Source organism: Metarhizium acridum (assembly GCF_019434415.1).
Source record: "Metarhizium acridum strain ARSEF 324 chromosome Unknown scaffold_421, whole genome shotgun sequence".
Classification (NCBI taxonomy): Eukaryota; Fungi; Ascomycota; class Sordariomycetes; order Hypocreales; family Clavicipitaceae; genus Metarhizium; species Metarhizium acridum.
The window spans coordinates 192,373-215,692 of NW_027094035.1; the positions used below are offsets into that span (position 1 = coordinate 192,373).

The 23,320-nt window shown below is 52.2% G+C and overlaps 7 protein-coding genes across 8 annotated transcripts; 3 read left to right on the forward strand and 4 right to left on the reverse strand.

Moving 5' to 3' along the window:
• The first annotated feature begins 1,990 nt into the window (after positions 1-1,990).
• J3458_017254 (uncharacterized protein) lies at positions 1,991-7,021 on the forward strand. The gene is made up of 2 exons (XM_007815294.2): positions 1,991-3,172; positions 3,249-7,021. The coding sequence occupies exons 1-2, from the start codon at positions 2,624-2,626 to the stop codon at positions 4,725-4,727; spliced, it is 2,028 nt and encodes a 675-aa protein (XP_007813485.1). The 5' UTR covers positions 1,991-2,623; the 3' UTR covers positions 4,728-7,021.
• On the reverse strand, positions 5,710-10,538 carry J3458_017255 (uncharacterized protein; the record flags this gene model as incomplete). 2 transcript variants are annotated; one of them, XM_066121073.1, is made up of 4 exons in its annotated part: positions 9,036-10,538; positions 8,315-8,955; positions 8,106-8,229; positions 5,710-8,054 (listed from the first exon to the last, which is right to left on the reverse strand). In XM_066121073.1, exons 2-4 carry the CDS (start codon positions 8,801-8,803, stop codon positions 5,710-5,712), a joined length of 2,958 nt encoding a protein of 985 aa, XP_065973898.1. In that variant the 5' UTR covers positions 8,804-8,955; positions 9,036-10,538. The 2 variants fall into 2 exon arrangements, with proteins under 2 accessions (XP_065973898.1, XP_065973899.1); XM_066121074.1 differs by having other exon boundaries at positions 8,315-10,538.
• Positions 10,539-12,726: 2,188 nt separating this feature from the next.
• On the reverse strand, positions 12,727-14,049 carry J3458_017256 (uncharacterized protein; the record flags this gene model as incomplete). Its single annotated transcript, XM_007815292.2, has 2 exons — positions 12,727-13,224; positions 13,327-14,049. 2 exons carry the CDS (start codon positions 14,047-14,049, stop codon positions 12,727-12,729), a joined length of 1,221 nt encoding a protein of 406 aa, XP_007813483.2.
• A 2,729-nt stretch (positions 14,050-16,778) lies between these two features.
• Positions 16,779-17,174, reverse strand: J3458_017257 (uncharacterized protein; the record flags this gene model as incomplete). The annotated part of the gene is made up of 1 exon (XM_007815291.2): positions 16,779-17,174. One exon carries the CDS (start codon positions 17,172-17,174, stop codon positions 16,779-16,781), a length of 396 nt encoding a protein of 131 aa, XP_007813482.2.
• Positions 17,175-17,298: 124 nt separating this feature from the next.
• J3458_017258 (uncharacterized protein) lies at positions 17,299-18,125 on the reverse strand (the record flags this gene model as incomplete). The annotated part of the gene is made up of 1 exon (XM_066121075.1): positions 17,299-18,125. The coding sequence occupies exon 1, from the start codon at positions 17,842-17,844 to the stop codon at positions 17,299-17,301; it is 546 nt and encodes a 181-aa protein (XP_065973900.1). The 5' UTR covers positions 17,845-18,125.
• A 332-nt stretch (positions 18,126-18,457) lies between these two features.
• npr3_1 (Nitrogen permease regulator 3) lies at positions 18,458-20,379 on the forward strand. The gene has a single exon (XM_066121076.1). It carries the CDS (start codon positions 19,083-19,085, stop codon positions 20,145-20,147), a length of 1,065 nt encoding a protein of 354 aa, XP_065973901.1. The 5' UTR covers positions 18,458-19,082; the 3' UTR covers positions 20,148-20,379.
• Positions 20,380-20,697: 318 nt separating this feature from the next.
• On the forward strand, positions 20,698-23,006 carry npr3_2 (Nitrogen permease regulator 3; the record flags this gene model as incomplete). The annotated part of the gene is made up of 3 exons (XM_007815290.2): positions 20,698-21,478; positions 21,548-21,944; positions 22,019-23,006. 3 exons carry the CDS (start codon positions 20,698-20,700, stop codon positions 23,004-23,006), a joined length of 2,166 nt encoding a protein of 721 aa, XP_007813481.2.
• Between the last annotated feature and the right edge of the window lie 314 nt (positions 23,007-23,320).

The following is a 23,320-nucleotide window of genomic DNA, read 5'->3' on the forward strand; positions in this document are numbered from 1 at the left end:
TGGGGACTACAGCGTGTGTGCCTGAAGCGTGGGGTAGCAACATGATGCAAGTCAGGTTCTGATGTGTATGTATGTATCTTGGGGTTCTAGGAGAATATCTATATTTTGCCTCATGCCGTAGCCAGGGCGGGGTTGTTCGCGCGTCGGCTCTGTTTTGCCGTGTCTTGTGCCGGTGTTGACTGAGCTGCAAGATGGGAAGAAATCGTTTGGACTGGCCAGCTGCAGCCTGCTGAGGACGTTTTGATGCCGTCGTCGCAGTCGCAGTGCAGGTGTGCAGCAAGGACAAACGGCGTCTACGGGTTGCGGAAGAGGGCGAGACATGCCTCCGGTCCCATCATCCATCACGATGTGTGCGCACTCTGTTTGGCGAGTCTTGCATTCAAGTGTTTTGCTCCGGTTGCTGTGGAACCCAAGTCAAGCGTCGACTGTAAGACTACATAAAGAGGCACGTGGGAATTTTAAAGCTTAGACTCGTACGTTGTGTCATATACTACGTACTCGGTAATACTACTCCGTAGTGGGTAAATAATGGATGGGAATTCAACAAGACGTGTTTTTGCGGGGGTCAGGAGGTAAAACTGCTGCTTGTCGTGGCAAGATTGGATCATTGATGCGTCCAGAAGGATAAACGAGCAAATTAGTTATTGGCATGGGGATTGCGAGAGTGGATATTGCGTGGGCGAGGCGGTCTCGAATCATGGGCACAGGTGGTCTCTGTCCAGATGCATCATGGCTGAATGCGGAGAAGAAAAAAAGGTCCTGCTGGCATGTTGTGAACTCTTGGATAATACGCTACGTATGTATATGTAACTACCTTCTGAGTCCAGGGTCCAAGGGTCCACGGACCAATTCATCAAGGGCGTTGTTGATATTTGCAGATGCCGCCTTCGCCTTGCTTGAAGTACGTACTAGCACGACGTACTCCGTACGCCACTTATATAAATATTTTTTAAAAAAAAAAGGCCCTCGGCAAATGTGGCCACGCAGGCGATAGGGCTCGCGTGAGCTCCAGCAAGATGGCCCTTGGCCGACAACAAATGCCAAAACAAATGCTCCATGCTTGGCAGGGATCATGGTAGCCGAGGTGGCTTGGCTTGGCTGCAGTGTCTGCAGTGTCTGCAGCGCAGGGCTTTGCGGGTCCTCACGCGACCAACTGCCCTTTCGGTGAGATATTTGGGCGTGCTGTGACACCAGATCCGACGAGGCATGAGGGTCGGGGTCGAGGAATTGACATGTGCACGAGGACTGCACGAGGACTGCACGAGGACTGCACGAGGACTGCACGAGTTCGGTGACGGATAAGAATAAGCGTTTTATTTTGAATTGAGCAGTGGCTTCCCGTCGGTGGTGGCATCAGTCAATTGACCAACCGCGCGTGGTGCCAGTGCCGTCCGACCCGAACGCAGACGTACGTGGAGGCGGCCGGAGGCGGCAATTTGGGGAACGAGCTGGCCTTCAACAGTGTCTGATTGATTATGCTGGCTGTTGCTTCCTTTCGGCCTCTGGTGCGCGTCTCTGCGCTGCTCGTGTGTGCACTATGTGCCACTTCCAGATTGTCCCCAGATTTCTGGATCCCCCCGGTCGACGTGGCTGGAGATGGCCCCCTCACCCATGTCACGCTTCTCGCATGCGCCCCCGGTCCAGCCAACCACATGTCCCATCTGGCATCAAATTCCGTGCAGCTACAAAGTTATTACTCCATTGCACAAGGGCTGTCTCTTTCGGCCGTCGTGTCTGCTGGCTCCTTCTTCCAGTAAGGGCTTCCATGCGGCCCAGATGCTTCGAAGGCGCCGGCTGGCTCGACAGCGGACTAGCCGGCCCAAGTCCCCGCGAGGTGCGGAAACAGCTTGGATCCTGTAGAAAAAAAGCTTTTTGGACCCTTCGTAGCCAGAGGATCGAGCACGGTGGCCGGTGGACGCCTCTGACTGGTCCAATGCACTCTCGCCATCGTCTGTGGTCTCGGTCGTCGGAAACGGACATGGTGCGTCATGGCATCTGTTTAAAGAGACCAGGCGACCTCGAGATTTTGCAGGTCGCTCAGTTGTTTTGGTCAACAAGGCATTATTGCTTTGCTTTGCTTCTCCTCACCAATCTTTGGAGGCAACGAGGTGCTTGACATAAAGAGGAAGCTGCGCTCCTCCTTTGCTGTTCTTGTATCGTCAGCCGTGTTGTCGTGCTTGCACACACTCCGTGGTTCCTTCCGCTAGTAGTTCCTGCCAAACACGCCTCGGCCTCCGCGACGGTGGCAGCCGCTTCTTGTATCCCTCACCTCTTGCCTCTTGCCTCTTTGTCGGTTTGAAAACTTGACTTTTGAGGCAAATCTCTTCGACCCTTCGACTTCGGCCGCCATCGACGAAATAACTATTTCGCCTGCCGTTCCTACACTTGCTACAAAAAAGAGGCTCCTCTCTTCAGTCTTGCTCCCATCAATTTGCCACAAAAAAAAAAAAAAAAAAAATCATTGCATCAGACTGGCTGTATCTGTGTGTGTTGGCCCCTTCAGCCCTCCGCTCCCGACACACCCCTTCTCTGCCTGCATCTGTCTCTCGGTGCGCCTCAAAACAGATCCAATCTGCCACCCAAATCTGCCCAGCACCATCTCCCGCGGGGCCCGTGAGATCCAATGGCCGGCCTTGATTCGTCCGAGTCTGATTCGGGAGTTCACCACCACCACCACCATCACCACCACCACCAGTCTATTCCTGGCGAGATTCCCATTCCCCATGGACCTCCTGGCGACCACGACAGTGATGACTTCATCATTCAACACGGTACCCCCGACGAGCAGCGCATTTTCAGCCATGTAACTCGTCCAGACGACTCATATACACCTGATGGTGTGTACTGGGCTGATTTGCCATGGATGCAGCGTGTCAAATTTGTTAGCCAAGTTGACCGCGAGGCTGCTGCCAAGGAATTGAGCACTATTGGCTCGATGATGAAGAAAGATCCCCTTTCTCCCCTTTCCTGGTACTTTCGACATGCCGTTATTCCCGGTGCTGGTCTCGGTCTCGAAGGCTATGTTCTCTTCTCCATTGGTAACTTGGAGCCACTCTTCGCCAAGGTCTGGCCCGAGTGCTGGGGAAAGCATCAGGTTTGCAGCAAGAACTGGCTTGCTAGTGTCACATACCTTGAGATTATTGGTATCATGGTTGGCCAGGTCTTTGTTGGCGTAAGTCTTCCTCCAATCTTACCGCTGCGTCGCCTTACCAAGTCCAATTGCCAACTAATGCCGTGTTTTTTCCTAGGTTATTGGTGACTGGGTTGGTCGTCGCTGGGGCTTGATCCAGGATGCCATCATCATGTTTGTTGGTCTTCTCATGCTCACTGCTTCTTGGGGTCTTACCCTTGAGGGCTGGGTCATTTGCTATGCCTGGTCCTTGTTCTTCTACTCGCTGGGTGTCGGTGGCGAGTACCCTATTACCGCCACCTCTTCTCTCGAAAATGCTGTTACCGCAGGCAAGATGTCCACCAAGGAGGATCGTCTCCACCGTGGTCGCCGTGTCACCATGGCTTTCCTGATGCAGGGCTGGGGTCAGTTTGTCAACCAGGTTCTCCTCATTGTCCTGCTTGTCATCTTCAACAAGGGATCTGGCGCGCCACCTTACACCACCTCAGCTGCTCAATATGCTTTCCGTCTGTCTTTCGCTTTCCCTGCGATTGGTACCCTCTGGCTCGTCTACTACAGAACTTGGAAGATGCCCAACGCTTCTAAGCAACTCGCTCAAGCAAAAAACCGTACCAACGTCACTGGCTACGACGTCACTGCTCTGCGCTACTGCTTCACCCACTTTGGGGGCCGTTTGTTAGCCACTGCCGGCACTTGGTTCTGCAACGATGTCTTTTTCTACGGCAACAAACTATTTCAGGGTCAGTTCATCAAGGTTATTTCGGACAACCCCAACTCTCTCATGACCAACTGGACTTGGAACCTGGTCAACATCACCGTCTCGCTTGCTGGTTACTATCTTGCATCTCTTCTCATCGACAATAAGCTTTACGGCCGCAAGATGATGCAGCAGGTTGGCTTCTTCATGTGCTTCCTCATGTTCGTCATCCCTGCCTTCCGCTACAAGTACTATACTAGTCCTGAAGGCATTCACTCCTTCCAAGCCATGTACTTTTTGTCTTCTTTCTTCAACCAGTTCGGCCCCAACTCTGTCACTTTCCTCATTGCCGGCGAGGTTTTCCCTACTCCCATCCGTGCCACTGCTCATGGATTCTCTGCCTGCATGGGCAAGGCTGGTGCTCTGCTTGCCTCTGTCCTCTATAACTACATCGACGACCAGACCAAGTTCTACGTCGTCCCTTGGTTTGGTCTTGCTGGCATGTTCCTTACCTTCCTCTACCTCCCAGACACGACCGGTCTCGATCTCAAGGAACAGGAGCGCCGGTGGAGATATATTCGTGACGGCAAGGCCAATGAGTATCACGGCATCGCTGTCCACCCACAACATCTGAGTCTGTGGGAGCGCATCTGTGGTCTCCACAAGACCTATGATCCTGAGGCGGACTGGAAGGCCAAGATTGCTGATATGCGAACTGAGTGGGAGGCAGTCCAGGCTACCCGTGGCCCCAAGGAAACTGAAGGTGACCATGATCATGGCATGCCTGACGATGGCGAGTTCTCTGCTGAGATTCATGCCTACTTCAAACGTTCGAGCCCCGGACATATGAACAACTCCTCCGGCGTCCTCAGTGAAAAGGTTAGCGGTGATACAAAATAGCCATCGAATACACCTAAGTCGAATGTATACATTTTTCTGGCGTACCGCGGATATCGCATAGCATCATAGGTTCGAACTGCTTCTTTTGGGCAATGTGCCATTTTGTTTCCGGCGTTTTCAGGCTAAAAGGCATGGCGGTCTTGATAGGGAATCAGTTTTGATGTTGATACCAGTTTTTGCATCATTTGCTATGGAAAATATATATCGCTGTCACAGGCATCTTTAGATGTCGTGTCTATCAAGTCTATCAACTAAACTATAAGTGCAGTTAAGACGATCACTACGCGGTGAAACTAATTTTCATACAAAAACATATCTGGCTTGTTGTGTGATTTGGCCTAGCTTGGTTATAGATTCGTCAATGGCATCTAAATTATGAGCTTCGAATTCTGACTACGGACAAGAGTGAAGAGTGAGCGCAGCAAGTTTCTTCGACACACAAGATATCTTTTATCCATGAACCCCAAGATTTCAGATATTCCTACACGAGAAAGAATAGCGTAAACAAGAAAAAAAAAGAGGGTTGAGAGAAATCATCCCGCGTGGAGAATATGGAAAATACCTGCCTTGTTTGACAACCATGTACCCGCCGCGTCTTTGAACTCCCCAACACCATGCCAAGTCGACAGTAGTAGGTATATCCCCTCCCATAATTTCTGTTCCACTTTTCTAAACTAGAAACAACGCCAATCCCTCGTGTGATGCGCCAAATCAAAAAGCCGCTCAAGTTTTTACTGCAATGCTCAGATACAGGATGCGTCGCCTTTGGGTATTTTCCTCCAAAAATGCTCCTCCCCACATAAAATAGCGGCTGTGAAGTAGCTACCCTCCCCGTTCGTATGAAAAAATTCCCCTCCATCTACCGCTTCACGCACCTCCTTATCCCGCCTTGGCGTAATGAAGCACAATGGCTTAGCCATAGAACCTCGGGAAAAGAATCAAAATGTCGCCGAAATTAATAGCTGAAACTGGGGTGGCACAGTCAAGACACTCTATTGGGGGCTTCTGTTTGCAACGGACTGATAGAACCTGCCGCCTCCGAATGCTGTGGATGGGTGTTGTTTGCGGTAGGTATCGGCACAGGCACAATAACCCGAAGTACACATTCATCCAAGTGCTCGTAGAAGTCCTGCGCTGTGGCAAACTGGCCCCCGCAAATTGAGCAACGGGCCGCGAAGTTGTGCGTAGAAGCTGGGCCATGGCCGTCCAAAAGATGCGCCAGACTACCGCTGCGATTATTTGTTGGCGTTTGATCAACATTATGGGCTGTGGCAAGATGCCGCTTGAAGACGTCTGCTCGACCAAAGACCTTCTCATATGCGGAACCCACCCCGGGACAGAACGGACAAACCATTGTACCTCGATAATGAGTTAGAGCGTGGCGATTCTTGTCGTACTTCCGAGCAAATCCCTTTGTATGATATTCACAAGTGACAATAGGACACTTTTCTGGGCGCTCTTCCTGATGTGTCAGCATGTGCGCCGCCAGATCTTTGACTATTCTCCCACAGTCTGGGTGAGGGCATTGGCTTCGGTTGTCTGTCGGCCGTGGCCCAGATTGAGTAGACTGACTCGAGCTCCCACGTCGCCACGGATCGTCTATAGGGGACACCATATAAGCCCTAGATGTTGATGCTTCCGGCATGGCTCTGGATGTAGATGCTGACGATTCTGATGCCGGATCGCCACCATCCTCTTCCCCTCCGCTGAGATATTCTGCTTGCATAGGATCAAGTGGTTGCCGTACTTCACGCATCCAATCTTTCAAGACGGACATAGGCGGCCAGTCACCACTGGCTTTGCCACCACGATGAGGACTAAAGTGTGCCCGTCGTAAATGTGCGGCAGCGTTATAATAGGCACCATACTGCTTCTGAGCCATACATGCCTTGCAACTGGATAGCGACACGACTGGTTTGGGGGAAGCATCTCTCGCATTTTCAGGTTCGCAGCAAACCCAACGACGGACCATTGCCGAGTGTTTTGCATCAGTATGTCTCCTTAGCTCGTGTTCCCCTCGAAACCCTTCGGGGTACTCATTGCACTTGACGCAGTACACGCGTCGCAGAGGTGGTCGGTGATAGGGAGACCTAAATCGTGACGGAGAGCCAGGAGCTTTCCATGGAGTTTCAAGCTGCCTCGGGGTTACAGATGCTTCACCTACTGTATGCCGTCTTGCTCTTTCCACCTCTGGACCATACGGTACACTCCCAAGGTCCGATGTGCGACGCTGCGGCAGCCCTACGTCATCTTGGAAACTCGAATGCCACATTTGGGGACCAAGCGGCGGTGCCACCATAGGCAGCTGAGGGCGATGCTGTTCTTGCACAGAACGGAGGATTGGTGTGGACGACAACTGCCAAGCCAAGCTATTTGGTTTTCGCTGCCGAAGGAAGCCATTGAAACCCCAGCTATCAAAATAGCTGTCGCCAAGTTTTAAAAGAAAATCGGCACTTGACTCTATCCCTTCGTTCACCCACATATCTCTCCGTACTAGGTGACTGACACTGTAATAGAGAGACGAGTCTTCATGGGTCATGCTCCCTTCCCAGCTATCCGTAAAGAGCGGGCCGGAGGAACAGAACAGTTGGACCAAAGCCCGGTACATGCTATGGACAACGTGGCTGGTGTTGCCTGTCGGGGATCGTAGTTGGTGCTGGAACACTGATGTAGCATTCAAGGTTGGGGCCATGTCCAGCAAGAGCGTCCTCGTTGCGCTGAAAATACAAACCGAGAGAAACTCCGCTAGAAGATCCCTTGGTCGTTTATCTGATGTAGAGGAGCACATTATCTCAAATGATTGGAGAAACCGTATCAGACAGCCCTCGAGTTGCCGCACGTGCTCGTCTAAATCAACTCCCTCAGGCGGATTCCTTAGGTTGAATGTTGATCCAACACGAAAAAGAGGATCCGGATGGATGATTCCGTAAAATATTGTCTCACGAAGTAATAATTTTGCGGAGTATAACGTTGGAAATGATGCCTCCTCATTTTCTCGCGACGTCGATAATGAACCGGTGGTTCGAAGCAGCTGGAAAAGATCGTAGGCGGTGTCCTGCGCGTGCCAACTGCTGGCGATGGCAGCAAGTACTGGAGGAGCCCGCCTGGGTGCATCGCGATTATATCCTGATGTCTCGTCGGTGGAGCTGTGTCTGGAGTCGAGATGTGCTGACCACCAGAAACCGTCCGGAAAGTCAGCGTTTTCTTTGACGATTTCCTTGAAATTGTCGGGGAAAGAACAAGCGGATTCGAGGTACTCGTTTATGCCCCGGCGTTGCGCAAGAGGGGATGTTATGGGAGTGCGGGCTTGTCTTGGAGATATGGGCCCTGTGGATGTGGTTAGAAAAGCAGAAAAGGTTATTTGCGTACAGAGCGTACCGGGTAGCAAAATATCCGCAAAGGAAGTAAGCGAGTTACGAAAACAGCCTATTACGCCCCAATGCTCCTCCTTTCCAGAAGGGGGATTGTCGGAACAACTCGAACAAGGCTTATTACTATCACACTAGCCATTGGGAAACATCAGCATCAGCGACTCATGCCATCATTCTAGAATTCAAAGACAAAATATAAGGAAAGTGTTAATGTACCTTCTTCTTGGCTATTCTGCACCGAAGGCACGGTGCTGTCTCGGGAAATAGCTGGAGCTCTCCAATGGATTCTAACCGCGGTTGGCTTGTCTTCGATCTTTTTAAAGGCGGTAGCATGGCTTCAATATCGGCGTCACTCGAGCTTCTACGCACACCTCTGTGTCCGGTTGGTGCATAAAAGGTATAATTTGCGGATAAGTCGTCCTTTTCTTTGGGCGGAAGTCGGGGGCTGATGACTGGTAAACTAGAAGACGGGGGCAGGTTTCCAGTTTGCACTGATGGGAGATGTCGATTCGATTGGGAACTGTTCAGAAGCCGAAGAGATTGCTGGTCGATGGGCGGCACTGGGGAAGAGGTTTCCACAGAGAATCCAGAATCCCTCTTTGCAGGAGGTCGGTGAATAAGACTGTGACGGTCTCTTTCTCCTTGGCTGGCGAAGCCGTAGACATAGTGGGCGCATTGGTCATCCCAACATTTGAAAGATGGCATCGATCGAGGTTTCCACTCAACAGCCTCTGCGTGCGCTTCAGAGCGATGCCGTGGAATCGAATCGTGCAGTTCGAGATGCCTTTCCAACCAGATGCCAAAGTCTGGCGGCGCCGAGGGCAGCGACCTCCTCAACGGCTCTATAACATCCACTTCTAACTGGCGCATTAGCCATAATTCAGCTCGTGCTTCCTCTGTGCTGCCAAGGGGGAGGCACTCGTTTGTAACGACATACCGTTTTGCAAGCATACTGCCTCGAGACATTCACACCGATACTGAAGCGCTCGCGCTTCTTCTGGACCAGAAAGAATAGGAATCTTGGATGCCAGATCTGTTTACACAAAGACAGAGATGTTTCCGTCAGCAACGCGCACAACCACATTGGTCCGCTTCACAACCCGACAAATAATACAGCAGGTAGAACAAAGAAATCAAAGGTCCTCTGCCCATATACATCTAACATATCGCAAGATGCTAGGCGGCGGGAGTGACGCAAAAGAGAAGAGAAAACCCTTGATATATTCAAATTACAAAATTATCAACATACCGTAGTGGTCTGTCAGATCCTCAAGAACGCGCAGTTTATGGCGTAACATGTCCAGCTCAACTGGGATTTCCAGGCCATGTCGGGCAGCGATCAAAACAGAAAGCCTCGACTGGATATCGGCTTGCTGGTTGAGTAACTGGCGGATAGCGACACCGAGGTCCGGCGCAGCATGATCTGCGCCAGTGCCAGACATAGTCACGACTTCATCCCCCAAAGCCTACCATATAGACATAGTTACCTGGGAGGGGACAAAGAGCGGTTAAGCTTGGCGTCAAAGCTCCTTGTCTTCCCCTTTATGATGCCGCTCCCAATGCGAGAAGCGCGATAACGCTTGTCGCTATGGCAGGTACCAAAATGTACAGCGGATGTCAGGTTGGTGATGGAGCTGAGTTGGGGATGGTTGGGAATGAGAACCAACGAGGGAGTTCGTTTCGAAAATTCAGGCAAAAATCCGAGGTAAGAGTTCAGGAACAAGAAGGGAGTGCCAGCAACATCGGCCTTGTTCCATGGCTCGGGCTCAGGCTCAAGAACAGGATCGGGCTCAGGCTTCCAGGGGAGACATTCAACAACACAAGGTGCTTGTTTTCTTTCCCATACAACATAGTCTGGGACTGGGACTCGTCGCTCGTCGCGACGGGGGCCAGTGTGTGTGTCCTGTTCTGTGTCTGTGCCTGTGTACGGAGCTCGGAGTATGGAGTACGGAATATGTGGACTGTGTGAGCGACTAGTTATTATGGAGCAGAGACGAACAGAGCAGAGCCAGAGCTGACAGAGGAGTGGTGGTGTGTGTGAGTGCTCAAAAGAGCCAACTGGTGTGTCTCTCTGGCTTGTGGCAAGTTGTGGGTGTGCGTCTGTTTCTTGTCCGTCTGCTTGTGTTTGTGTTCAGATTGCTGACTGGGTGTGTGGCGGCGGCGTGTGTTTGTATGCAGAAGGGTCCATGTCTTGCTGGGTGCCAAACAAGTCCAGCTATCGTCAGCCATCAGCCATCAACCAGGGCCGTTTGACGTTTCTCGTCCCTTGTTCTGTCTCGCGTCCGTTCTGGCGGGAAGGAAGGGGGGTTGCGCAACAGCAACGTGCAGCGACATGGTAATTATCAACAATGCCAACAAGGGAGCTGGCAGCGACTGCGAAGCATTACCTTGGACTTTTAGTGACATGGATGCCATGGATGCCATGGGACGGACGTTGGACGCCGTGGTAATTATGCCATGGATGAACTTGGCACTTGGCTGTTTGGGCGATCTTGGAGGAGTAGCACGGTGGGGGAGGGGCACCCACGCCGTTGTGGTTGGTGGGTGAGTGGGCCAACGGCGCCGGAGGGACTCGGCGGGTGTTATGGAGTCGCTATCTCACACTGTACGCCCTGGGCGTCATGCTTCATAGTCCCCATACAGTCTTCGTTTCATATTAGCACATGATGCCAGGTACGTACGTATATGCATGCATACCTCCAGCCCGGAGCCCAAGGGCCTTTCCTCCCAAACACTTGCGCACCCAGCGGGAGGACCCGGCCAGGAAGGTGCTCAAGTGGGTTCAACGCTGGCTAGCCGCCTCGACAGCTTGCGGGCTTGCCAGCCCAGTCCCCCCCTGACACCTCCAATACCCACCTCTCTCACTTACTCCGTCACTCTGCGAACTCATTCATCAATCTGCAACGACGAGCCTGGCCCGAGCTAGAGCCCTGTCACGAGCTGTGTCTGCATCCCAGCCCTGCATCCGCCATCCATTGCCCATCCGCCTCGGAAGCCCACGCCTCGGAAGCCCACAACTTAATTGCCCGCGTCTCCGGAACACAAGCCCAGTCCGGCTCTCTCTCTCTCTCGCGCCCATGACAGCGACAGGGACTACTCTGATGCAGATTCATCATATGTGCCCAAGCTGACAGTCCTTGCATTTCCCGCCTTCCGCTCAAAATCCCTCGGACTCCATACCACATGCGTGAGCTGAAATATCGCTCATCTAATTCTGCTTGCCCTTTGTCAGTCCATCACATTCACCTCTTGTTTGTCGTCTCTCACGAAAATTTTCCTCGAGGACGAAAAGAATCAAAAATGGGACACAGCAGAGCCGGACCAGGTGGAAATGTTTCTGACCGCCTCGAGGAGGGCATTCCATTGGTCTTTGGACCTTCTACCTGCATTCCAGCCCCAATTGTCAGAATAATACTCCGTACGGAGTAGTACTTCGAAATCACTCCAGCATACCCATGCCTCAAGGCTGTGCCCCCCGGCATGTTGTGATTCGTTGGCGTTAATGGGATCTATTGGCGGACTAGACTCCGCGACTTTGGCTGGCTAACGGCTTATGCTTGACAGTTACTCCATGTGTCTGTACGTGTGTCTCCCATTGCCTGCAGGTAAACAGATTGGGTCGGTGGCTGGGGTCGTACACTCCGTGTTTAAGAACAAACAAGTACCTACCTCCGGAGTACCTAGGTAGATTAGGATGAATGCAGTGACTACGGTAGAGGAGCAGGGAGTCTGCCGTATAGAGATGCGACAGCCGAAGCAAGGACTGTAATGCCGTGCATAAGCCCATCTGCGGTAGTATTAGGGGATGAGATTAAAATAACAATCAACGCTTTAATGCTTCCCGCAGCAGCACTTGATAACCGGAAGATGAGAAGATAAAGTCTGCTGCGTTGGCCATGTTGCTTTCAACCTAAGATTTCTTCTTTCTCAAGGTAAACCGAAGGCAGGTCGTGATGAACATATTCCGAAACGTCAAAGGGTCACGGAACCACGCTGATAAGCACTGGGGTTGCTGGTCTAGGCCGCACTGTCCCCTGTTATTATTCATGAATTCCACAACTGCCGCTATGTATTTACTCCTGCAGAGTGTATAGTATGCTGAAAATAATTGAGTACGTAGTGGCAGTACGTATTAGAGGGCCTGCGAAGATACTGTATGTCATGTTGAATGGCTGCCTTTAACTTGAATGGCCATTCCTCCATCTATATGTATAATGCCACGGTTGAGCTGTCTCTCCTCTGTCTCAAATGGGCCACTAGGCAGCTTGTTTGAAATACCAACGCCGCGCTTTACCCTACCAAGAAATTACCCGCACCCGCGTAGGTGGAACTGCAATGTGTTTCGTCCTATGTCTTGTCTCTGTCGAGAATCAATCGTTACCCTTCTTTTTTGGGGTGACAGATGTTAGATCAGATAAAACAGTGGGGGTCATGAGTATTCGACCCCTTTGGACTCGCTCAACGCCACCGGGTAGTCGAATACTTGAGACCACAAACTGGTAATTCCGGGTGAAGACGAGCGCATAGCAATTACACCCCACCGGGGTTTTTTCCAGTCTCGGTCTTATCTTGTTCTCGCAACCTAGCTCACCCATCTTTCTGTGGGGTGTGTGCACTTGGCACCCTCTTCATTCGCTGCTCGCCCATTTCTCTTCTCGTAGGGGTATTTCCTTGCCAGACGCTGCACGGGTGCCGTCTTCTTCAGCCTTGAAGGCCCAATACTCGCCGAGCCGCTCCTCGGCGTATGAGGCGTAGTCGAAGTCGATGTGGGAGATCGTGGCTTGGATCAAGGACCAGATACCCCAGAAGAAGCCGGGAACACCCCGGAACACATCCACTTCCTCCATCAGCTTCCGAGTCTCTTCTTCCTCATCCATTGTCTCGCCAGACAATTTAGCAAATGAGGCAATGTACTCCCGAATGAATGCAAGACGCTGAGATTTGGTGGGAATGGCGGCATAGTCGCAATTGTAGCCCACCCATTCGGCAAAGTGGTTTGAAATGTCAAAAGCAACAGGCGATGGAGTTCCATACTCGTAGTCAATGAAGCTAACGGACGGCTCGGCGCTGCCATCTCGATGAATAATTACATTGGCGCAGAGGAGATCACAATGAGCAAATACCAGCTACACATTCACATGTCGGTTAGCAAGTGTCCATTTGTGAAAGTCGGATACAGGATTGAGAGAGGGACCGAGGCGGAAGGTAGAGTGTCTCAGGCAACATACCCCATTGTTACCCAATCCAGGGCGGTGGGCAAGACGCTTAACCATGTTTTCAAGCTCTTCTTGCAGCAGAGCTCGTCTCTCACGACGCGACTCTGTGTCTGTAGGCAAGGCCAAGATCCACTTCTGCATCGTCGTCCAGACATTGGGAATAGGCTTTCCAGCGGCGGCATTCAGCAGGAGGGTGTGCTTATTGGCGTCACCGTTAGTGGAGCTGTTTGGCCGGAGGGACGAGTCCGGGATACATGGCACAGTGGCATGCCACTGGGCTAGTCGTCGAGCAATAGCCTTGAGGATGAGAGGATCGGCTAGATCTTTGGGCTGAGCGACCGCGCCTGGGATGAAGCGGTAGAGCATACCGTTGCCGAATCGAGCCAGCAGCTGAGGAGCCAAGTGGTATCTCATGAGGAGTTCATGGTTTGCTGCCTCACGCTCACGATCAATAAGGACGTCGGTACCGTTTCCGTAGGCTCGGAGCAGGACAGCATCCTTGTCGATGTCAGCCTTGGTGAGTCCGGGACGGCGGTTGACTGCCTTGAGCAAGGTGTTAGTGATGCCGTCGGTGAAACGGACAAAATCGATGTGAGCTTCGTCCTTGGCCCAGTGAGGAAACAGCGTGAGGATGAGTTTCATTGCCGAGCGTTGAGAGTCACTGTTGTCGTATTTCAAGGGGATGAAGCGAACGTGACCATGTTCAGCAGCAGAGACTGCAGCGGCAGGCGACATGATGGATGAAGCGAAAGGGCTGTCCGTCCGACCAAGCAGGGGACGAAAAAAGAAAAAGAAAAGAAAGAGGGAAGAATTCAAGTCAAAAGCAGGCGGTTATGTGGTGTTTCATTAACCTCGAGATGGTGGATGCCGTCAATTTCAGGGCGGATTCGCGCAGACAAGGCTACGAGCACCAGGTTTCACGGCGGCGGATGATGTCAGGAGCGTGAAGCAGAGGACTTATAGACAGCTCAAAGAAGGACACAGGAACTCTTGAAGGGTGATGCCGAGGCCTGCAGTCGAGGTGAGGTTGGAACAGCGCACACGACCTATTGCCCTTCCAAGGAGTAGTTCAAAGCAAATGGGATTTGGAGGGTGCGATTGAGCGTGGGTGGGCCAGTTAAGGGAAGCGTCGCGCCCATGTGAAAGCGGCAGTGGTGACGGCGTAATCTCAAGGCGTCAGTTAGTCAATGAGCCAAGTCAATCTGGGCCGTTGATCGAGTGGCTTGATGAAGCGAGCGTTTGGTGCCACAGTGCTTGGCTGAAGATGCGGGCCCCCGAGGCCAACTCGACTCGCATGCGGCTGCCGCTGGCTCCTTCAGAGAAGAGACTGATGAATCTGGATTGTGTTTTACTGCACAGATGCAGGATGCAGTTTACACAAGGAACTCTCGCCATCTGGACAAGATCGCGGACGAGAGACGAATCAGGAGAACGAGGGGCGCTGCAGCCTCCAAGTCCCGACTTCGGTGGATGAAATTTGTTGGGCACAGGCGTCCAATCAGCAGGAAAGAAGAACAGGGGGGGGGGGGGGGGGGGGCAATGGGGCAAGGGGGGGGCAGAAGCGGTCGGGGAGCCACCAGGACCCTGCCTTGCATCACAGGCATCCCGAGGCACGGGGCACGGAAGCATTGAGGCATTGGAAAATGTCAAGTCAACTGGTCAACTGGTACTCTGCGCGCAGCATCAGTTGCCCCCTTAAGCCGCACCGAGTTACTCCGTAGGCACTTTAGAATGGATGGTCCAGATGTCATCAAGCCGGCTGCAGTGGGGCCAGACCCTGGAAGGCATTGCAAACAAACGAAACGGAATGCCCTGCTCGCCCGCGCGTTGGCTCGCAACTCGGTACACAGAAAAGGGTTGGGGCAATTCATCAGACCCGCAATTGCATGTCCGGATACAAGAATATCTGAAACATTTGGAAACGGCCGGCGACGTCACAGTGCTTCCTCTCCTCGAGGATCGCCATGTTTCTCCAAAGCCCGCATGAGCCGCCACTCTTCATCCCCTCCACCACGGCAGAGCTGTCAAAACACTACGAAGCTGAGAGGGCTCCTTTGGTCCATCGTTTCCAAACTTGTGCCGGGTACGGAGTGCGCCGCACCGGGCACGGAGCATGTGTGCCTCTGAGGGGGGCACATTGCACTCTCCGCCATGTTTGGTTTGTTCGTGGTTTTCATCGCCCGAAACAAGATCTGAGGCAAAATCGCCTTTTGTACAGGCAGGCTGAGCTAGAGCCTTCCCGGGTTAGCTCACGCCTTGCCCTCATCAACCTCCCCTGAGGTTGCGACCATGCAAGCATGCGCATGCATCGAAAGCATGTACATGGATAACTGCGTTGCCTCGCTGCAAAGAAACCTCTGGTGCAGAGAGGGAGGGGGTGGCGGCATGTCGATGCCATCCACGCTCGACCAGATCGATGCTCAAGCTCAAGCTCGTGCCCAGGCCTGCTTTGCTTGGCTGCCGAGCCACCTTCTGTGCTTGTTCCATATGACATGCCTTGCGCAAGAGTTGCGTGAGCCGTGTGAGTGTGTGACACACCCGTTTCCTATCTGGTTTCTCTTCACAATGCCCTCGAGCCGTTGATCGCCGAAGCGCGTTGCGAAACGCACCCCTCGGGATCCCGTACATCAAATATGGCTGGCCTCGTTGCACTGGTTGATGGACAAGGACAGGTGACAGGAGAGACATGGACGAGATGTACCCCTCGATGCCGGAAAAGCGCCACACTGATTCCGTGGTGTGCGTTCATATATTGCAACTGTGCCTTGCCGTGGCTTGTTCAACTCTTTGTCTCATCTGACCGCTAGTTTGTCACTCGTTTGATAAAGGATCCTGCCAGTTGAACATGAGTTGTAGTGACGTGAGTTGTTATTGTTTTTCAATTGGATCGCCAAGTTGGGATGTAGTAAGCAAACCTATTGTTTTTATAGTACCACTGCCTCCTCGACTCAAGTTCACTCATGAGCTCCCAATTCTGACCGTGTATTACGCTGACTTGCTTGCCACCTGTGCTCAGCTTGATGGGGTATTGGATTACTCACGACTTTAGAGCAATCCAAGTCCAAGTAGTATAGACACGATAATGTATGCAAGTAGACATCAACCCCAACTGCGGCTTAGGTGGACAACGAAATCATTTGTGTAATCCGGATAGGAATGTTGACCTCAACGAAGAGTGATAGATGGTAGGCTGCTACCTGGTATGTTTTACTTTGGATACCAGTGTTTTGGCCGTGACCAAAATTCTGCAACAGTGGAAAGAATGGCTTGTCAATGATACGTACGGCAAAAGCGCCCTGGTGCCAAGCTCGGCGGACTTCATGTCTATGTCAAAGTTCGATTGGGTTGCGAGACCCCTTTTTATTATCGTCCCAGCATGCTCAAGTACGCCGGCATCGACCCAACCACAACATGTCATTACTCAGAAACAAGACATTTGTATAATTCAACTAAGCCCATACATACTAAAATATTGGCATTGTTACTTGGTTTGAGTAGTCAAGATTACCAGCCGCCGACTCAATGCGGTCAGCGCAAGTGCCAAAGATGCGATCCCACACCCGAGTCTGCTTGCCATAATTGAAACTCTTCCTCCAGCCCTTGCGATGGTGCAAGTCATGATCCTCGCCCACGAGGTCCATGCGGAACGCTTCAAGGAGCCAAACGACTGTCGAGGGTGGCGCGAAATTGGCCCGGACACCACTATGCCCCCAAGTCTCTGAATACACCACGTACTGGTGACATATCCACCATTCATGGAATCCCAGCGGTAAGCCCATAGCCCAGAGCGTCATGTAGGTCAAGAAAGGCATGCCGACCATGTCAAAGAATTCCTGCTCGTGATCAGCATAGGCTGTCATGAGCGGGCTAGGGTGTTTAGTCAAGTGATGCGTGCGATGGTACTTCCATAGGAATGGGATGTCATGCATGGCGCGATGGTACCAGTAGAACCAAAAGTCAAGGATGACACTGTAGAGGCCATTCTCAATGGCAAGCCAAGCCCACCATCGCCAGTCGCCTAGCGAGGCCGGCGGGAGACTGGCGATGGGTACCGGTCATATAAAGAGCCATGGCGATTCGCGAGGCGGTTGTTTTGAGGAGCGAGGCGGCAATCTTTGCCACGCCAACGTCTGGAACCCCGTCACGCTGGCTTACGTCCCCGTCCAGGAACCCATACTTGTGCCCCAGGCGACGGAGGATATGGACTTCGCGGATGGCGATGGCATTGGAGGCGGAGAAGTAGAGAGCGAAGAGGCCGAGATAGCCTGGGCTCTGCCGCCCAGTCAATGATGTCCAGGCCTGTTGGATCGCGAGTGGAAGCAGCGCGTAAGTGAGGATCCATAGATGCTGCGACCACTGAGAGACATGTGGCATCTTGTCCGTCTTAGGATGCACTGGTATGGGCTTGTCCAGGTCGATAGGATGCGCGTTGAGCAGCTCGATCATCCAGTGCTCCTTGGTCCATGTGCTCCTATCGGCCAGTCGCCAGGTGGACTTGATCGAGTCCTTCGCATTCGGTTTTACGGTCATGTTTTCGCTTTTCTTTTTTTGTAAGTTGGAGCCTGCGATACACTTTGCCTCTTGTATGTACAAGACTTAGCATCTATCGGCGAGGTAGCTGAGAGGTGCAGGTAGACAGGCTCGAGGCTCTCCGAAGATCCCATCCTTTAAATCCGTCGATTGTAGTCCACAGCGGAGTGATCACACAACTTTCCCGATCCCTCAACATGGCAGTAAACGTGACGTGTCGTCAGGATTCGTTGGCAGCCTAATGTTTTCCAGTGCGCACGCAAGGCTGATGTTGTTCGTCCGATGGCCCGGTCCGTGGAGCACCAACAATCCCTCAACGCCCTCAACACCAAATTATCGCGACACCACCCCATAATTTCTGGATGATGCGTAAGAGCTTTGATATTACTCTTAACGTTCATGGCTCGCAAGAACTCCTGGCCGCCATGAAGCCTGAAGTATCGGTCGAGGCTGTACAGCTCTAATCACGCCGAAGGCTCAAGGAGCAGTTTGAGGACGCTGGGCTGAGAACGGACGACCTGTCGACGGACTATTTACCTAGCCTTCGCTCCAAGATACTTTCTTCAAGTATGAATTGATGGCTCTCGTATTTGACACATGGTCTTATGGCAGAGACATTATCAATTAGCTATATCGAATCATCGCGAACTGCAGGGTCGTCGCAGACCCAAGGGACCTTTCACATGCTAAACCATAGTCACCTGTTCTGCCCTAGAAAGTTCAGAAACTCTCCCTTGAAGGGAAGCCTGGTCTATTTGGTGGTCAAAAACAGATTATAGTAGGTACTGTAGAGACTCGAATTCGGTAACATTCAAAAATGCACATCGCCACGAATATTGAGTGCTCAAATTTGGACAATCTTGGCCTGCCCTGGCAAGCATCTGGATACACAGGTACCTATAAGTAGGTACTAGGTAGTTGCCATCAACGATGCCTCCATAATACATGCAACGCATCTGTTGGAAGTGCCGACCGAACTGCGAGGCATGGGCCATTTCCGAATGGAGTAAGTTGGACCTGCTGCATTTTCACGGCACGGAGGCCACAAGAAATAGACTCTTTGTTTCTGTTTCATTGAAAGCCTCTAATAACAAACAAGACATCCTCTCAGCCTTGCATACCAAGTACACGCCAAAAGGAGCCTATCTGCGCTTTAGGCGACTTGCTTGTCCAAGTTGGCAACGAAGGACAACACCACTGACACAACAGTGCCAAAAGTCTGAATAGCAAACCCATCCATGAATCTAACCACAATAAACTCGCATCAACTAAGCCGCCCCATCCGCGTTGTCGGTTGCCATGCCGAAGGTGAAGTGGGAGACGTTATAGTCAGCGGTGTGCCAGATGTACCAGGCAGGTCCATGTCTGAAAAGCTGCAGAACTTTCAAGAGTCCACCGACTATCTGCGGCATCTCCTCTTAAACGAACCCCGCGGCCGCGCTTCATTGAACCTAAATCTACTTGTGCGGCCGTGTGATCCTAGAGCTGACATGGGGCTGATCATCATGTGCAACGACTCGTACGCTTTCATGTCTGGCTCCAACGTCATATGCGTGACAACAGTCCTACTTGAAATAGGCATGCTTCCAATGACAGAGCCTCAGACAATTCTCACTTTGGATACCGCAGCTGGCCTGGTTACTGTCACAGCGCAATGTCAAGCAGGAAAGTGCAAGTCGGTGGCTTTTGATAACGTCCCTGCATTTGTTGCTAAGCTGGATTTTCCGGTTGATGTGCCTGGAATAGGCATCGTTTCCGTCGACGTTGCCTGGGGCGGCATGTGGTATGGGTTTGTGGAAGCTGGCGCTCTGGACCTTACGGTGTCGAACGAGCATTGCCGCAAACTGGTTGCGTTGGGTGACAGGGTGACCAAGGCCATCCAAAGCCAGTTTACCCCGGTGCACCCGGATAAACCAGAAATGGCAGGTGTTTGTACCGTGTGTATAACTGAACCAGTCGCAAAAGAGTCGGGTTGTTTGAGGGCGAAAAACACAGTCATCGTCCCACCAAGTAGGCTGGACAGGAGCCCCTGCGGGACAGCGACGTCTGCCAGGATGGCCATCTTGTACGCTCGCGGCCAGTTGCAAGTAGGGGAACCCTTTAAACACCACAGTATCATCGGCACTGAGTTCATCGGGCACATTCGGCATGCAACAAAGGTCGGGGCGTTCGATGCCATTGTTCCGAATATATCGGGGAGGGGCTGGATCACAAGCTACAAAGAGATTGTTCTGGATGCTACCGATCCATATCCAGAAGGTTTCCGAGTAGGTGACCAGTGGCCGGTTGCATCCGACGAATAGATGCGAATTCACTCATGTATCCCGAGAAAGATAGCATAATAGGAAATTCTCTTGACCCGGTTGATGATTCTAAATCGGGGAGGGACTTTGTACAATCTCCTGGATCGGACCCTCAGTAAAATTCTAGAATAGAGAGCATGGCTTAGCGTACCTGAGGCAGATCATCGAGATATTTATCAAGCGAAAAGGTTACTGAATGGTACTTGTTACTTATACAGTTATCATGTCTGGCATGATGGGTGGTCTGTAGTCGAACGGGTCTTGTGCTCTTAGTGCTTGACGCCACCGCACGTACCCATGGCCAACGACATGCAACGAGCGGTCATGTGATTGGTCGCACCAGCTCTCTTCCAACGATAAGGACTCTTGCCTATATTCACTCCAAAGGCGAGCGAATTCAGATGTGCATTTGGGGGATGTCTTGGCTGTGAACGAATTGGGTCTCTTCAGGCGACCTAGTCATGCGACACGCCGGTTTTACGTTTCGCTCCTGAATGGAGGCTCCGAAGGTTATGTGACATATCACGGCCATCAAACACCCACAACCGCAATGTCGTCTATTACCAGCGAAAACTTCCTTGCTGTCGCGCTGATAATCAACCGTTCGCGTGACGGGCCGGCATTTGTCTTCCACCACCCACCAGATGTCCAGCCCGTCACGAACCACCCTGAACAGCCTGTTGAGTCCTCTGATGAGGATGGGGATATCCTCCTCCAACGACTCGCTCAGCCCATGAGCCGGGATATCACCGCCACAGACGGAGGCGGCAGCAAACATCGACACCACGATGGTCACCTCATGACGGAGACTGGCTCTCAAGTCGTTCCTTGGGAGCGTGTGGCTGGATTCCCGACACGGGATCTGGCTAGCATCCTCACTCCCGCGCGGTCCTATCACAAGAAGCTGTTCCAGCTGTCACTCGACCCCGTGCACTGCATCTCATATCCCATCCACGTGCCAGAGAATGGAAAATGGAAGCGCCACAAGAAATCGAAAAAAGCCAAGGCCCCAAGACAGTCGGAGGAAAACCTGGCTCCCCATGAGACAGAACCGCCAACGCCATCCGTCGTCATCTCGTCAGAGTCTGCCAAAGACAAAGACGGCAAGAAAGACGATTTGGACGAAGAGAAGCGCAGTTCTATGACAATGTTTAACCTGGTCTTTATTTTAAATCCAAAGAAAAGCGAAGACAAGGAGCTTGTGGATGCGTTGTATCACAACGTGGTAAAGAAGGTGAATAAGGCGTACAAATACAGCCAGCAGCACTGCGAGTTCATATGGAAGGAGTCAAAGCGGATATTGCTAGCCAAGGATAGAGCCCGAGAAGACGGTAAGTTGTAAATTTTTACCAAATCCGCCCCATTCGCCGAGAATGTGTTTTTCTAACCCTAATCTACAGAAAAAAGCATGAACGCCCTATGGAAGGAGCTGCTTGAGATGTCCTCGCTAGCAGCATCTGTACACGACATATACGAAGCTGTGTCTCGCAACAAGATTGCAACGCTTCACCTAGACACACCGTCGGGAGTATTGACTCCATCTGTACAGATTCCAGCGCCTTTCTTCGTCTCCGACCTCCCGGCAGACCATGACCACAGTCAGCATGGTCTCTGGCTAACGACGGCGAACTCGTTCCTCAGCCACGAACAACTAGACGACCCAGAGTTTCTTGACAAAAACTTTGCCCTGCTCCTCCTGGAAGACGAGAAAAAAGTTGTAGCTGAGCTCCAAGCCGACAGAGACCCGACAACAGTGTCCATGATTGAATTTGCGCGACTAGCCAAACCCACCATGTCGTATGTTCCCCTGTCCTAACAATGATTATATCACAAACAGACAAAAAAAAGACGGTCCTGACATGCCCCCTCAGATTCTACCAGTTCGGGCAAAGCAACGTCCTCACAGCCAGCCAAGTCCGCAAGTATGCGCAGCACTTCATATTCTGGCGCCGAGCCATTGCCATACCACCTCTACACGCCAGAGACGTTTACATGGTGTCGCCTAACTGCGATCTAAGCCGCCTCCCCAGAGACGCAGCCGAATGGCAACGCGCGTTCCCGCTGGCACCACCGCTGCCCAACTTTCTCTCGGAGCTATCTTACGCACCGCGGCCCTACAAGACCTTCTGCCCCAGCAAGCCGCACCGCCCTCTATACCTCCGCATGCTGGCGTGGCTCTTGCGAGGAGGATGGGTGACCCAGCTCTGCACATTCGCCTACGTTGTCGTGTGGCCCGAGATCCTGTACGAAGTAGAATATGACATGGAAGCCGAGGAGCTCGCGGCGGCGACAGCACAAGACAACAACCGCAACGATAGCCAGCCCTCCCCATCGCCGCCCTCTGCTGCTCCCCCAACCACTAACCAAGAACCAACAACCCAAGACGACCTCGATCCCGCCGCACCCCTACCCGGAGCCGGCGATGAACCCAGTCCCAAGACCCGCGTCCCAGCACCAACCTCCACGGCCCAGCACGCTGCGGAAATGGCACGCCTCGAACGCATCGCCATGAAAGCCCACCGCGAAGCAGCCGACAAGGCGACGGCGCACGCACGCAAAACACCCCCCCTCCCGACAAGCCGGCCCTCTGTCAACGACAGCCCCCACCTCGTCGGCCTGACGCCGCACATCATCCTCGATGCCAAGAAGGCCACAGGCAAAGAATCACGCTACCTGTCCGCCATTGCGCGCCGCCTTAAGGACGACAAGGTCAAATCCGCATGGTCCGTCATGTGCAAGTACTTTGACGGCCGGTGTGCGCTGGAGAGGATCGCTCTGCAGGAAGACATGAAGCGCAAGGAGACGTGGACGTTGCTAACGGCCATGAGCGAGTATCTACTCTGTACCAGACACTGGTGACATAACCAAGTTATTTGTAACAACTGAAAACCACCAGTCTCTTGAAATACACGCGCTCAAGGTCACTAGTTGGGAGAGATGGACCAGTGTAAAATGAGCATTTGAACATTCCCATGAACCATCTACCCGACAGAAAGAGGGGGAGCAAACAAACGTCACACACACCCAGCAAGCCACTGTATTACAACGAACAGCACAAAGCTAATGAATAATACTTGCATCACATGCCACTCATGAAACGAAATCACAGAACTAAATTCCAATGTAGCTAGAAACAAAAAATAAGAGCCTTCAAAGGCCCACACAGGGCGAGG